The 16,591-nt window shown below is 43.9% G+C and overlaps 1 protein-coding gene across 2 annotated transcripts; it reads right to left on the minus strand.

Moving 5' to 3' along the window:
• Positions 1 to 471: 471 nt before the first annotated feature.
• Positions 472 to 12,965, minus strand: CUNH17orf67 (chromosome unknown C17orf67 homolog). 2 transcript variants are annotated; one of them, XM_042673906.1, is made up of 4 exons: positions 12,748 to 12,965; positions 11,450 to 11,550; positions 1,877 to 2,012; positions 472 to 791 (listed from the first exon to the last, which is right to left on the minus strand). In XM_042673906.1, exons 1-3 carry the CDS (start codon positions 12,800 to 12,802, stop codon positions 1,896 to 1,898), a joined length of 273 nt encoding a protein of 90 aa, XP_042529840.1. In that variant the 5' UTR covers positions 12,803 to 12,965; the 3' UTR covers positions 472 to 791; positions 1,877 to 1,895. The 2 variants fall into 2 exon arrangements, with proteins under 2 accessions (XP_042529840.1, XP_042529839.1); XM_042673905.1 differs by lacking the exon at positions 1,877 to 2,012.
• Positions 12,966 to 16,591: the final 3,626 nt, after the last annotated feature.

The following is a 16,591-nucleotide window of genomic DNA, read 5'->3' on the forward strand; positions in this document are numbered from 1 at the left end:
GGAACCCTCAAATCTCAGCCTCCTCAATAGGTAGAAGTACAGGTATGGGCCGCTGACATCCAGTGATAAATCTATTCTTTTAAAAATGGCCTGGCTGAGCGCTGGTGGCTCACACCTGTGATCCTAGCTACTTGGGAGGCTAAGATCTGAGGATAATGGTTCAAAGCCAGCTAGAGCAGGAAAGCCCATAAGAGTCTTATCTCCAATTAACCACCAGAAAACCAGAAGTGGAACTGTGGCTCAAGTGGTAGAACACTTGCCTTGAGATGAAGAGCCCAGGGAGAACACCCAGCCCAGACCCACAACCAACAAAAAAAAAATGACCTGAATTAATACAAAATTGCTAGGTATTCATGTTTTCATCCATTCATGTATTCAAAGGTAAGTTTTCTGATACTAGATTTACTAATATAAACAAAGGAGGGGAAAAGTCTCCACATCTCTTCTTCTGGAAAAGAGATGCCACAGAGAGCAGATTTAACACTATTTTTATTAATGCAGAAAAAGAAAAGGAAAAGGCAGGTAATCAATAGGTCCCAGATTCATCAACCCCAGGAATGCTGATTCTGCCCACACTAGCAAACTAGCAGGAAGACCTTTGAGAACTCTCTGCTTTTAAATGCTTAGTTGTCATGATTTATGCAGGTTGGCAGAATGAAGCAGAATCAATATTTGTATCTTTCTCCTTTGGCACGTCCACAGGAGCTGCCAATCATCAGGTCTGAAGACATCTGCTTTGGCGATTTGAAGTCAAATGGAAGAAGAAGCATTGTTCCCCAGGTCCTTGCTTGCTGGAAAAGAAAAAGAATATATCATGGCATGAGCCAAATGATGGGGCTCACACCTGTAATATTATTGACCTAGGAGGCTGAGATCTGAGGATTGAAGCCAACCCAACCAGGAAAGTCAATGAGATTCTTATCTCCAATTAGCCACAAAAAGTTGGAAGTAGAGCTATGGCTCAAGTGGTAGAACACTAGCCTTGAGGGGGAAAAAAGGTTAAAGGAAAGTACCCAGACCCTGAGCTCAAACCCCAGGACTGGCATCCATCTGCACACACACACACAAAGGGTTAAGATAAATGCCCGAATGAAGTAAGACTAGAGAATGCATGTGCTCACACCCTGGAAATTGCACAGTAATACTGAGAGGGAATGTCTCTATGCCAAATCACAGTAGCACAAAGTCAACAGCCACAAAGATAGCACATCACCCTTAACACAGTTAATAAACCACCCGATTATGCCTGTCCTGTTTGGTCCATAAAAGTTGCAGGGACGGATGAAATTCTCTGGGACTGAACCTCAGATGGGATTTTACTACCTTGTTGTGTAGGATTGGGGAAGGGAGGAAGGAGATGGGACCTACAGGTGGACAGTTGGGAGGAAACAATCTCCCTCATCGAAGAACATGGGCAGGGTGGGAGGGGGGTGCTGGGCATATTGAACTACCTGCTGCAAGCGGCCTGCTGGGCGGTACGACAAGCCCAGAGAAAGGGAGGACGGGGTAGGGAACACACGCTGCAGTGGAAAAGCTAGGGGGTGACAATGCTGATGGTTGTGGTGGATGCCATAGGCAGGTAAAGCCCACAGGTGCTGATCCCCCTTGGAGAGACCCAAGTCTCAACCATCCAGATCCAGCTTCCAGGATGATATTTTCTAACTGGCACATAGGGTCCCCTCCAGTCCCTATTTGGGATCACGTGGTGACTGCGCTACCCCTGCCTGGTTTTCCTACTTTGTTCTTACCATCCCACAAGTTATATGCAGCTGCACTAGCTCCACCCCCTCCATCCCAGAAGGTTTTCTAGCCCATGTGCCACACACACACACACACACACACACACACACACACACCATGAAACTCTGGGACATACCAAGTGGGCCCCAGGCCCCTTACACAGGGTGCACCCTGTTCCTGTCACAGTGAGGCTTGCAGAAAGGGTTCAGCCAGTGCTCCAGGAATTGCTCCTCAGCCTGGTGCTCCAGCACCAGCAGGTAGTACATGTACTCCTGTAGGGACAAAGGCACTGTGAGGAGACTCAGCCCATTGTGAGAGGGTGGCTCTGCTTCCTGACACAGGACGCAGCCTGGACAAGGGAGGGAGGAGAGTTGGGAGGAGAAAATACTCACCATGTCCATGTCTCTAAATGGGAGAGAGCAGGCAGACCTACCCACAAGCGAACTCAACGAACAAGTCTGAAACACTAAGCACAAAGACATACGTACACCTGTAACCTAAATACTTAGGAGGCTGAGACCTGAAGGAGTAAGGATCAAGGATTAAGCCAGCCGGGGCTGAAATGTCTGTGAGGTTGCATCTCCAATTAACCAGCAAAATGCTGGATGGGAGGGGTGGCTCAAGTAGTAGAGTACCAGTAATGAATAAGCAAGCAAGAGTTCAAAGCCATGAGGTCAAGCCCCAGTATCACCATCAAAACAATTAACTAATATTACACAGTACCTATTGCCACATAGATTTATGATAAAAAAATTATTTTTTCAAAAAGGTAAGATACAGTCAGAAGAAAGCTAGCTTCTCTATAGTAATATCAAATGAAATAACAATAAAACAAAAAGTGGTATTAGACTGAGAATGTAGCTTAGTGGTAGAGTGCTTTGCATGCATGAAGCCCTGGGTTCAATTCCTCAGTACCACAAGAACAGAAAAAGCCAAAAGTGGAACTGTGGCTCAAATGGTAGAGTGCTCGCCTTGAGCAAAAAAAGCTTAGGGACAGTGCCCAGCCCCTGAGCTCAAGCCCCAGTACTGGCAAAAATAAAAAAAAAAAAAGTGTTATTAACCATAACACTAGAGAGGTATTTTGTAAAACATAGTCAGGACCAGTCTCCAAATGTTCCACATAGAGTTTGTACTACAAGCAATTGTACTACCGGAAATTGTGCAAGAGACGAAAAAAATTAGAATCTTGTATGGGGATCCTACCCAAAAAAGATACAATTGTCCTTACATATACAAATGGATCCGCTGTGAGACCTATTTACAATGGAATATTATATGACAATGTAAAAGCATGAAGTTTTGTTAGATTATGAAACAGGTAGGGACCAGCACAAAAGAACTTGTTGCTTTTAGAGCATGATGTGTGTTTCCTTCTGCTTCCGCCTTCATATTCTCACAATAGCATTCTCATAAAATACCAGATTAGACAGAAAGCCAGAACATTTACAGACTAGACCAAGCTAAAACCAGTGGGGTTCAGGATAGCCCCCCACATGACAAACAAGGACAAAGAGGAAGTATTATCAAAGAAAGACCTAAATAAGCCCTTCAGCTTCACTGGCTCTTTTTTTTTTTTTTTTGGGGGTCCGGTCGTGGGGCCTGAACTCTGGGCCTGGGGGCTGTCCCTCAGTTCTTCAGCTCAAGGCTAGCACTCTACCACTTGAGCCACAACACCACTTCCAGCTTTTTTCTTTCTGCTTATGTGGTGCTGAGGAATTGAACTCAGGGCCTCAGGCATGCAAGGCAAGCGCTCTACCACTGAGCCACCTTCCCAGCCCCTTCACTGGCTCTTGACTGATTTAAAATCTCTAATTTTGAAGGTCATATAGCTTAGCAGTAATACAGTATTGGTTTCCCACTGGCTTCCATGCAGATAATACCTCTGACTGCTATGGGGGTTATGATCACAGTTGCCCAGGTTACTTTGTCAAATCCTTCTCTTTTTTTTCTGTCAGTCATGGGGCTTGAACTCTGGGCCTGGGCTCAAGGCTAGTCTTCTTACCACTTTGAGCCACAGCTCCGTTTCTGGGTTTTAGGTGGCAATAAGAGTCTCCCGGCCTTTTCTGCCTGAGCTGGCTTACAAAGGCAATCCTAAAATCTCAGCCTCCTGAGTAATTGGGATTACAGACGTGGGCCACCAGTGCCCAGCCTACTTTGTAAAATCTTAAAGACCACCTTTCCTGAAAAACTCTCTTCACTGGGGTATCTGAAAAATAGCTCAAATAAATGATAGAAGTTATAGCATCTTTGTATGTGTGTGTGTGTGTGTGTGTGTTATGTGTGTTATGGTCCTAGAGCTTGAAATCAGGACCTAAGCACTGTCCCTTAGCTCTTTTTGCTCAAGGCTAGTAGTGCTCTACAACTTGAGGCACAGCTCTACTTCTGGCTTTTCACTGGTTAATTGGAGATATGAGTCTCACGGACTTAGCTATCTCTTTATACTGTGTTCCCTTAGAACCTTTGAATCAGACTCTACTCAGCTCTCCCAATGTAGATGCATTACACTGATCATCTGTGAAGTATTTAGTCCAGGACCGTAATATAGGGTTAACTCAGTCTATGGCCTGTTGGACCAGATATATGATTTTTTTTTCCTACTTATCCCTTGTGCTTTCTCAAAGCTCTGGAAGTCTTTCAGCCCTATCATAAGGCCAAAATATTTACATAAGATGATGACTCCATCAACAGAAGGGACTCTGCCGTACCTGGGTTAAGATACTTCCCATTAGCCCATCAAGTTGAAAGCCAAGATGTTTGCACACAAGCAGATCATCTTTTGTAATGGATGGATAATTACCAAGCGTTAGCCTCCCATTCTCAAAAAAAAATCAATAAAGGTTTTGCTGCTCTCTCTGTTCCAGTGAGCAGCGTGGTGGGCCCTGATGAAGGCTAGCTCTCTCCTGCTGGAGGGAAAGTCCCCAGAAAGGAGCTTTGCTGGTCTTGCCATAAGGTGTCACTTGACCTCTTGTTCCTGTGTCACCAGATTCCACTGTCCACTATCAGTGGAACTTTGAAAATGTTATGCCAAGATAAGCAAGGCACTGGGGCCATGTGTAGCATGATTCCATAAGAAGCTGGCCCTCATTCTCACAAGGCCACACAGGAGGCAGCTGGACAGTATTTCTGACCATCATAAATTATTTTGGCATGGGTCTATATCAGGAAAAAAAAAAAAAACTTAAACCATGACAACTTTCCTATGGCTTGAAGGAAAAAGAACTTTTTCAAAAAGTTAGTTTAACACTTAATTTTTTTTATTTTATTTTTGTCAGTCGTGGGGCTTGAACTCTGGGCCTGAGCTCTGTCCCTCAGCTCTTCAGCTCAAGGCAAGCGCTCTGCCACTTGAGCCACAGCGCCACTTCTGGCTTTCTGGTGGTTTATTGGAGATAAGAGTTTCATGGACTTTCCTGCCCAGGCTGGTTTTGAATCACCATCCTCAGATCTCAGCCTCCTGAGTAGCTAGGATTACAGTCGTGAGCCGCCGGTACCTGGCTAAAACTTAAAATTTTTAATGTGTCTAGAATGTCCTGCTAGAAATTCTACATCCTATAATAAATATAGTCACATGCCAAAAAAAAAAACTCTGAGTGTACCAGTGTCTTACCCTTCTAATCCTAGCTATTAAGGAGTCTGAGATCTGAGTACCACAGTTCAGAGCCAGCCCGGGCAGACAAATAAATACAGGCAGACAAACTGGCAAGATTCTTCTCTACTGTTAAAAAAGCCAGAAGTGGAACACACCTGTAATGCCAGCACTTGAGAGGCTAAAACACAATGATCCTGTCACAGGTTCAACATCAGTCTAGGCTACACAGTGAACCTCTGCCTCACGAAACAAACAAGCTTTTTTTAAAAATTGGAAGGGAAGGGAAGGGGCAATGGATTAAATTATGAAGTGTCCAACTTTCCTGAACATTTTCTTTCCTACATGCAGTTTGATTTGTTTGGTTACCATGTTCATTTAACTCATCAAAACATGGTACGGTACCCCTGCAGTGGCTCTTGGGGACCACTCGGGGAAGGTGTGAGTGATGAGAAGACTTCTTGTGGGATACAGCAATTACTTCTCTGCTGTTTGTATGATGTCTTTGTGAAGTTGAGGCCTAGTCCTGCCTTGTCTGGGGAGTCTTTGGTACAGAGACTCAGCTCCCAGCTCCCCAGCACATAGCTTTAGGTGTTGAACTATTCTCTGGAAGTGGCACTGAAGGAAACCCACAGTTTCCTTCTCACCTGCCCATCTGCCAGGCAGTGTGGTATAAAGACTCTGAGGTCTGGAACCCCTTCACATCCATGCCATGCTGATATTCTTTTGTCCCTCCAATTTCAGTCTTCCCATCTGTTAGATGGGAACTGCAGTAGCATTACTTGTGTGTATAAGAGAGTGTGTGTAGGTAGGTGCGTGCATATGAGTACCAATACTAGAGCTTGAACTCAGGGCCTAGGTGCTATCCTTTAGCTGTTGGTTTGTTGTTGTTGTTGTTTTCCAAAGCTGATGTTCTACCACTTGAGCCACAGTTGCACTTCTGGCTTTTTGCTGGTTAATTGGAGATAAGAGACTCATGGATTTTCCTGCCTGGACTGACTTCAAACCACAATCCTCAGATCTCAGTCTCTAGAGTAGCTAGGATCACAGGTGTGAGCCATGGGTCCCAGACCCAGGTAGTAATCAAGGTATGCTTTGGTATGTGTTAGCACCTGCACACAATAGGTTCTCATCAGAGCTCACTGGAGCAATGCATAAATGAGCAAGCAAAGGAAATAGCTAGTTTTCCCCTACAATCTCAATGAGTGTTCTTTAGGAGGTTCCTCGACCTCTGTGTGATCTGCTCATGATCATGACCCAGGCAGAATGTGCATGAAAAGCTTTAAAAACGTAATATCTATTTCACACTCCTAAACAGCCATTGAAATCATCGTTGAAGAAAAACAACCAAAATAGACCCACACAGAGAACAAGAAAAAAAGCCAGCTCTGGTTTCCATGACATCTCACTATTTATTTAAAATGTTAGGAAAATGAATATGCCACAAAGGCCTAAGAGCGGTCATTAGTCAAAGATGAAAAGCCAAACTGCAAATCTGCTAGAAACCACAAATTTAACAATTGCATTGGCTGGGTTAGAAATGACCCAGCTGTAATGATAATCTCAAATGTTCCTGGACCAGAAAGAAGAGGGAGATGGAAAAGAAAAAAAAAAAAAAGAGGTTTTAATTTCTTTTGATTCTTTTCTCCAAGGGAGGGGGAAAAATTAAACAAAATAAAAGAAAAAACAATATTTGTGTTCCATGTCAAATGCCAACTGCAATGATTTAAATAAATCATTTCGCAATAATTAGAACGGAAATTGTAAGTAGACACAGCACGGCCCTAGACTGGGGTGCTAATGAAATGCAATATCCACCAGAACTTGATCTAAGCTGAGAATCATAAAATGGTCAGTTAATACAAGAAGGGAGGAACTTTTTCCAAGAAAGCAAATCCTTCATGCGACATTTGGGCAGGACTAGAGGTCCATCAGTGTTTGGAAGAATTATTCCGCTCATTAGGAAAAGCAAGGTCATCACTTGAACAGGAAGATGGCTCAGAACCTCACTGCCCTGAGCCCCCTCCCCACCCAAGGCTGTGCCCTGTGGGAAAGAGGATTAGTGCAACACACTAATCTCAGCCACTCCAAATCATCTTTGAGATCATGGGGAAACAAAGAGATAATGAACATGCTACGTACATTTGTCAAGGAGTGAAACACGAAAAGAGATTTTACAAAGACGACTTACCATAAAGCTAAGATTGATTTCTACGTGCCTAACAAGAACATTTCTAAAAAAGAATACCAGCCAAAATGGCGAGCTTCCTATGAAGATGAAATCCCAGGATACTCAAGTACTTATGAACACAGTCACCCAAGACATCATTTAAGCTCGAATGTCAATTTTTAAAGAATTTCCATGGCTCTCTCCTAGCAATTTGGCAAACAATTTCTTCCCTAAAATTTGAGGAGATTAAGAGAAGCTAATGAGATTTAAGTGAGGTAATAGAAAAGATTTCTTTGAAATAACCTCCAGGTTTTATGGTAGAGTTACATCACGTAAAATGACCCCACCCCACCCCCTCAAGCAGAGGCATGAATGGAAATAAGTATTGTGAACATTTGGTAAATATCAGTAGTGAGTTAGGGACTGGGGATCAGAAGTGAAGCACATAGTCCATCTCCTCAAGCAATTTGGAACAATCTACTAAGAGGGACATAAAAGCACAAAAAAATAGGCAGCATGGCAGGGCACTAGTGGCTCATACCTGGAATCTTAGCTACTCAGAAGACTGAGATCTGAGGATCACAGTTCAAAGCCAGCTGGGGCAGGACAGTTCATGAGACTCTATCTCCAAACAATCACCAAAACACCGGAAGAAGTGCTGTGGCTCAGAGTGGTAGAGCGCTCCTAGCCTTGAGCAAAAAGAGCTCAGGGACAGTGCCCAGACCTTGAATTCAAGCCCTAGGACTGACGTAAAATTAAAAAAAAAAAAAAGTAGCCAGTTTGTGCTGTGAGTGCTGTGATTCATTAGAGAGAGGAGAGTCAGCAAGAAGGCCTTTCTGCACAGCTACCCTCTAAAGTGAGTCTGTCAGGATGTGTGAGACTTAATCACATAGGCAAGAGCAGAAGCAACTACAAAGTCAGGTGCCTTCTTGAACCTGAAGCCCTCATCAACCCACAGAAGCCTCTTTTCCTCACATATGCCAGTGAATGGCACAGTGGTGTCCATACTAAAGAACCCTACACATCAGTTCTCACTCCTCCCCTGCCCCTCACTGCCCTCAAAACAACCACTGGGGGCCTCCAAGTTAAGCACTGGACCTTGCTCCCATCTTTAACTTAAACCTTCTGCTAGAAAAGTCACTTGGAAGACAGCAGGAACATTAATTGTCAAAGCTCTTTTGCAAAACAATTCTATAATATATATGAAAACCTTTTTTTTTTTGTCTGTCATGGGACTTGAACTCAGGGCCTAGGTGCTGTCACGGAGCTCTTTTTGCTCAAGGCTAGTGCTCTACCACTTTGAGCTACAGTGCCACTTCTGGTTTTCTCCAGTGGTTCATTGGAGATAAAAGTCTCACAGAGTTTCCTGCCCATAATGGCTTTGAACCACAGCCCTCAGATCTCAGCCTCCTGAGTAGCTAGGATTACAGGCATGAGCCTTTATAAAATAATTATGTCCAGAAGTAGAGGTGTGGCTCAAAGGGTAGACTCTTGAGTGAAAAAAAAAAAAAAAGCAAGTTCCAGGCCTTGAGTTCAAGCCCCCGTGCCAGCACAATAAATAAATAAATACTTGCATACATACATACATACATACGTACGTACGTACATACATGCATACATTCACGTCCTTGGACTTAATCTATTTTCTAGAAATATACCCACAGCAAAGCATTTGATGCAAAAAAAAAATGTGCAGAGTGTTGTTTTTATTTTTTTATTTTTATTTTTTTGGGTCCGGTCGTGGGGCCTGAACTCTGGGCCTGGACGCTGTCCCTCAGCTCTTCAGCTTAAGGCTAGCGCTCTACAACTTGAGCCACAGCACCACTTCTGGCTTTTTCTTTTTGCTTATGTGGTACTGAGGAATCGAACCCAGGGCCTCAGGCATGCAAGGCAAGCGCTCTACCACTGAGCCACCTTCCCAGCCCCTAAAATAAAAACAAGGGGCTGGGAAGGTGGCTCAGTGGTAGAGCGCTTGCCTTGCATGCCTGAGGCCCTGGGTTTGATTCCTCAGCACCACATAAACAGAGAAAGCCGGAAGTGATGCTATGGCTCAAGTGGTAGAGTGCTAGCTTTGAACTGAAGAGCTGAGGGACAGTGCCCAGGCCCAGAGTTCAGGCCCCACAACCAACAAAAGAAGAAGGAAGAAAAAAGAAAGAAGAAGAAGAGGAAGAGGAAGAGGAAGGAGGAGGAAGGAGGAGGAGGAGGAGGAGGAGGAGGAGGAGGAGGAGAAGAAGAAGTTGTTGATGAGGAAAGAGGAAGAAGACATAAATAGAAGGATCATTGCGCAAGATGAACAAAAGATGAGACTCTATCTCATAAATAACCAGAGGAAAGAGGGCTGAAGGCTTGGCTCAAACAGTGGGGCCTTGCCCAGTAAGCACAAGGCCCAAGCCCCAGTACTGCCAACATGTATGTACAAAGCTTAGGAGAAAACTTTGCTAAGCAAGATTCCCTCCAGCTTACAATTGTTGGTGGTGATGATGGTCTTTTGTAGGCTCATGAGCACGTGTTCCTAATTATAACAAAAGGCTTAATAGTCCCAACAATGCTGTCAGTTATTATTACCTAAAATGCCATGTGCAATGGAATGGACTGTTCAGAAACAATTATTTTTGTGCCAGTGCTGGGACTTAAATTCAGGGCCTTCTGTTCTCTCTTGCTTAGCTGTTTCCCTCAAGAATGAAGTCCTGCCGCTTGAACTTCTTATTGGTTAATTGGAGAGAAGAGTTGGGAATTTTTCTGCCCAGGCTGGCTTCAAACTGCAATCCTCAGATCTCAGCCTCCTGAGTAGTTAGGATTCAAAGTGTGAGCCACTAGCTTCCACTGACTGTTCAATGACTGTTCCAATGACTATTTGTGTGACTCTGTGTATGAGTGTGTGTGTATGTGTACACGTGTGCATGCACACACACACACACTAACACTCATACAAGCCCAGGAACTTGACCTCAAGACCTGGACACTATCCCTGAGCTTTCTTTGCTCAAATCTAGTACTCTACCACTTGAACCACAACCCTACGTCTGGCTTTTTGGTGGTTAATTGGATAAAAGAGTCTCATAGGCTTTCCTGCCTGGGCAGAGTTTGAACCTCAATCCTCAGATCTCAGCCTCCTGAGTAGCAAGGATTACAGGAGTGAGCATCTGGCACCCAGCAACTGTTCAAAATTGTAACCATAGTTATTCTAGGTCTTTATTACTGATTTAATCTTTTTCTGGAGCATTTGCAGGCTGGCCCAAAGAATGTGATTCAAGTACTTATTTGTCAAACTGAGTTTGCTTTTAAAACCTTAATGAGTTTTCAGGTAAGCCCTGCTTGGGAACTATTCCTTCTAAACACTTCATTGCTCATTGAATTAGAAAAAAAAAGGCTCTTACAGGCACAGATTCACCATCCCCCCTCCAATATGGGATCAGCCCAGTGGGACACCTCATCCCAGTAATGAGAAGAGACTCCACAACACTTATCCCTGAACTAGGCAGAGATGCACACACAAACAGTTCCTATCAGAATCAAAATGGAGTCATTTATGGTTGCCTTTTCAAAACTAGCTAACACTCGGAAGTTGAAGGGAAATCATTCACAAGCATGGCTACCTGACATCCATGCCTGCCTGCCTTCCCACTGAGAGGAAATCCACCCACACCTCCCTCCCACCTGCGATTGCTATAGATCCAAAGGCTCCCCTCCTTGCAGGACCTTATACTGTCCATGTTTTTAACCACATTTGTTTCCTCTTGACTTCAGGTTAAAGCAACTTCCAGTGAAACAGCTCAACTCAACTACGTCTGTTGTAAATACCTTGTTTCTGGCAGTTGAGAGGAGTTAGAATTTCCAGGGGAGAAAAATGAAAAGAAGGTCAAGTTGCACCCCACCAGCACCCACTTTTGTTTCAGAATGAATGAGCATTCAGGTGACAGTCTTTTTCTCTAAAAGGCCCAGGGCCGTGCACTCACCCTCATTGGCTCATCAGGGAAGCCCGGCTTGCTGGGTCTGTCCTGCCGCCGGGATCTCAGGAGCTGTTTGGCCTGCTTTTCCGATAGAATTGGCGAGGCCTCTGCAAAAGTCAGGAAAGGAGTTCAGGCTCCTTTGCCTCAGATCAACACAAAGGATATTTGCAAGTTCCAGTTTTGTTCCAGCACCAAAGTGCTTTCTCAAAAACCTCCCCCAAAGGACATAGCATTCCTGAGGATTCGGAAAATTTTAAGTTGTTTCTAATACAGTTAACGCAGAGCAAAAGCTACACAATTTGAATCTATTCACCTACTACAATGACCCCCGCCCCGGGAGAGGAGGCATGCATTAATGAGTATGTTTAAAAACAAACAAAGTATTTTCTTCAGTTCTCTTCTCTCTTAGGTTTGCTCTGGTAAGATTTTTCTTTTTAACTCTTCAATAGACAAAATATAGCTTAAAGTCATTGCTGGAAGATACTCAGTGTCAATAAGATAGGTTAAACCTAATCATCAAACACACAAAATCACATATTATACATACTCCTTTAGAGAAAACATAATAATAAAATTGTCATTGGATGCCAGTGGCTCGTGCCTGTAATTCTAGCTACTCATGAAGTTGAGATCTGAAAATTGAGATTCAAAGTCAGCATGGGCAGAAAAGTCTACGAGACTCTTATCTCCAGTTAGCCACCAAAAAGCTGAAAGCTGGGGCATCATTCAAGTGGTAGAGTGTCAGTCTTGCGTGATAGGTCCTGAGTTCAAGCCCCAGCACCAGCATACACACACACACACACACACACACACACACAGACGCACACACATACACACACAATTACATTGCCTTTGGTAATCACATGAAAATGCTTAAAATATTAACATATTAAAAATAATCAAATTGTGCTGATCTCATACAAACTGTAAAAGAAGAAAGAGTTGAAGATTTATCATCATTTTTGATCATTAAAACTCAAAATACCACTTCCAGGTGTTTTTTTGCTGATTAATTGGAGATAAGAGCCTCATATACCTTCTTACCCGGGCTGGCTTTGAACCGGTGATCCTCAGATCTCAGCCTCCTGATTATCTAGGATTACAGGTGTAAGCCACCAGCACCTAGCTCGTTTAAGTATTTCTTTTTCCAATGAGAGTAATCGTAGAAGCCTGCCCTTACAAGGAAAAGAAAAAGCATTAAAATACCTACCCAATCTATCCTCCCTATGATTTGAAAGATACCTAATGACTAGTATTGTAGTTTTCACGTTAGCAAAGAATGAGGCTGTTTCAGGAAAGCCCACCTGAGAAGAGAAGCAGCAGGGCCAGAGCCAGCACAAGAGCTGCCAACTTCCCCATCCTGAAGGGCCTGCTCCACCTGCGGCTCACCGGGTCCTCCAGGCTGAGCCAGCCTACTTGAAAGAAGCCCCGTCAGGCTCAATGCTCGTTCCGGCATTCACTAACAGGGTTTGCTGCGTGATGCTAAGTGGAGCTGACTCAATTTTGTAGTAATGACCGCCAAAATATTTTCCTCTGAATTCCTGTAAATTTTTCATCCGGAGGCAGGAAATGATCCCTAGGTCATATGACTTCTGGAACTTGACTTGAGAAAGCTGAGTGTGATATTCATCTCCTGTAAACACTCCAGTACATTCTATGCTTGTGTATGAGTGTTTCTCTGCAGCTTTGGTTTATCTTCTTGTTTGCATATTGATGTCATTTAGGAAAAAATTTTTGCCGGTCCTGGGGCTTGAACTCAGGACCTGGTTTCTGGCTCCAGCATAACCAGTGCAAAACTCTGAACTCAAACTCCCAGTATCTTCCTCCAAACATAGACTTTGGGACTTGGGTTCAGATCCTGGCTTCACTCCTCCCAACAGCATAACTTTTGGCACATCCCTTTGCCTCTCCGAGCTTCTGTTTTCTCCTCTGTGAATGGAGATGTCAGTTTACTACTTTGTGGGACCCAGGTAAGGATGAGGGATAAGCTTGAACTTCCTGGTAGCCATGACCACTCACTATTCTCCACCTGCTTACCAATAAGGAACATGAGATCCAGAGGGGTGAAATCAAATCCGAGAGTCTCCATTAATGGATGACCAAGGAGAATTTAAGGCTTCTGTCCACAGACCGCCCACATTTTCTCTTCCCATAATGCCTCATGCCAAGCATGATGTGGAACGCCCCCCAAAGGTTTGTGTTACTGGTGGAGTCTCCACAGTGACAGTGTTGGGAGACAGTGATATTTTAGTGAATCGTAAAGTCACCTTGTATGGTTTGTTTTTCTTTTTTGGTCGGTCATGGGGCTTGAACTCTGGGCCTGGTCACTGTCCCTCAGCTCTTCAGCTCAAGGATAGTGCTCTACCACTTGAGCCACAGCACCACTTCTGGCCTTTTCTGTTGATACGGTGCTGAGGAATCGAGCCCAGGGCCACAGGCATGCAAGGCAAGCGCTCTACCACTGAGCCACCTTCCCAGCCCCTTGTCTTTAAAGTGTGGAGTCCATGGGGGAAACCCTTGGCCTCTCTCTCCTGCTCTTGCTCTCTAGCTCTTAACATAAGCAGTCTTGCTTCCTCGCCAGTTCCTACCATGCTGCGCTGCCTCACCACAGAACCCCAGAACAATGAAACCCATAAAGCTACCATCCAGGTAAACCTTTCTTCTCTGTAAGTTAACCATCTCAAGTATTTCGTCATAGTGACAGAAAGCTCACAGGCTCCCATAATGTCAAAGTCATCACATGCTCTTTTGCGGGGCCTCATCCAGCATGCAGCCAATAGCACTGCAAGCAGACTTGCATCCAATTTAAGGTTATTTACATAGAGATAATAAATTCTCAACATACTATAGACCTTAAATCTATCTGTAAACATCACATGAAGAAATTACTAAGCAACTATAAAAATATGTCTACAAAAGATGTGGCTTCTTGGGGCTGGGAAGGTGGCTCAGTGGTAGAGCGCTTGCCTTGCATGCCTGTGGCCCTGGGCTCGATTCTTCAGCACCACATCCACAGAAAAGGCCAGAAGTGGTGCTGTGGCTCAAGTGGTAGAGCGCTAGCCTTGAGCTGAAGAGCTGAGGGACAGTGCCAGGGCCCAGAGTTCAAGCCCCACAACCGACCAAAAAAAGAAAAGAAATATACTTATTACTGGGGCTGGAAAGGTGGCTCAGTGGTAGAGTACTTGCCTTGCATGCATGAGGCCCTGGGTTCCATTCCTCAGCACCACATAAGAAAAAAGCCAGAAGTGGCACTGTGGCTCAAGTGGTAGAGCACTAGACTTGAGCTGAAGAGCTGAGGGACAGCGCCCAGGCCCAGAGTTCAAGCCCCATGACCGGACACAAAAAAAAAGATGTGAAAAAAGATGTGGCTTCTTTTTTTTAAGGGATAAAACTCTCCATTCAAAGAGAGGAATGATCTGGTCATTCTCTGGTCACTTTGCCAGCTCAAAAGAAAACAAAGTTGACCCAAAGTTGTCAGAGTTTATGCAAATGCTGTGTAACTGGATATTAAACCAACACATCCTGTCTGCTTGATTGGTATGAGATATTCTGAACGGGTAGTAAACAAGAAAAGGGTGGGGGGGGGCTCATGTATTGTGAACAAAGCTATCTCACTGGTTAATTTGCTCAAAATTTGATGTTTGGCTTTATGCACTCTGCCGCTAGCCACATTTTTGTTTTCATATATTTTCCAAGCGCTACACACAGTTTTAGGAGCATTAGCTCAGGAATGTCTGTATACATATATACAGTATCTTGGGACTTTTATGTGTAGATTCAAATTTTTGTTCCTTTTGTTCTTTGGGCTTAGATAGAACAATGCTGTTTTAGCAATTAAACATCTTCCATGTTCTGAAAATAAAATCTACAGCTAAGCAACCCAAGGGCAGTGATGGGAGGGAAGGAATGAGAGAGAAGGAGGGAACAGCTGATACTAAGCAAAAGAAGTGTATATATCACCCAATAATGTAACAGCAAGTAACAGGCTGTATACCACCTCGAGAACAACAATAAAAAATTAAATAAAAATTTACAGCTAGTTAGAAAATTCTAATGTATGCAGTATGACTTTACTCTAAAAGAATATGTCTTTAAGTTAGCAACTTTCTATATCAGTGCTGTGCTGCTCAATAAAATTCATAATGAGCCAGGTGCCAGTGGCTCACGCCTGTAATCCTAGCTATTCGGGAGGCTGAGATCTGAGGCTTGCAGTTCAAAGTCAGCCTGGATAGACAAATCCCAGAGTCTCTTCTCTCCAATTAACCAGTAAAAAGCCAAAGTAAAGCCGTGGCTCAAGTAACAGAACACCAGCTTTGAATGAAAAAGCCAAGCAAGAGTTCAAGGCCCTGAGTTCAAGCCCGAGTTTAAAGACACACACACACACACACACACACACACACACACACACACACATTCTATAATGTAAGCTGAGCACACTCTAGAAGCTGAGGCTTCCTGAATAAGGACTTTGATGCCCTTCCACTGAACTCAGAACAAAACTCACAGTCCTTCCTTGTACAGAAAACCCTGGGCTATTTGTGCCTATTGTTCTTTCCAACTCTACTCTGACCACTGTCCTCTAATTCACTTTAGTTACTTTCAACTTATGAATCTCAGTCTCACCTCAGAACCTTTGCACATGCTCTTTTCATAACCACTTCCTCCTAGTCTTCCAGATTTTGAAATTTCTCCTGCTCAGCCAAGCCAACTTAAGTTCCCTCACCCCCACCCTTATTGTTGTCCATAATAGTACTCCCCAAAACTTATCAACTTTGTATTTTTTTCTTTCCTCCACTGGGGTGTAAGTCCTAAGTGTGCTTGAATTGCTTTTACAGTGGGTGGGAAAAGTGTTGCTAGCGATGTGAGCCTGTATCACAGCCATGGATGCTGGTACACAGTCAGATAGAGAAGGCCTCATTAGCTATGATACTGGAAGAGCATGCATTTCAACTGAATTCCAAAAATAATGATCCTAACAGGAGGATGTGCTACAAGAAGAGTTGTGGGAGAGTTCTCTTTTCCTTTTCCCCATTCCCAGAGAAAGCAATAGTTGGTAACCCGGTGTACAGATCTTGCTAGAAGACGCAATTCCTAATTTATCCACAAGGTGGCAGAGTAGAAAACTGGAGAGTGGAACCCGGAGAACTA

The sequence above is a fragment of the Dipodomys spectabilis genome, unplaced genomic scaffold (assembly GCF_019054845.1).
Source record: "Dipodomys spectabilis isolate Male_0828 unplaced genomic scaffold, ASM1905484v1 ptg000018l, whole genome shotgun sequence".
NCBI lineage: Eukaryota > Metazoa > Chordata > Mammalia > Rodentia > Heteromyidae > Dipodomys > Dipodomys spectabilis.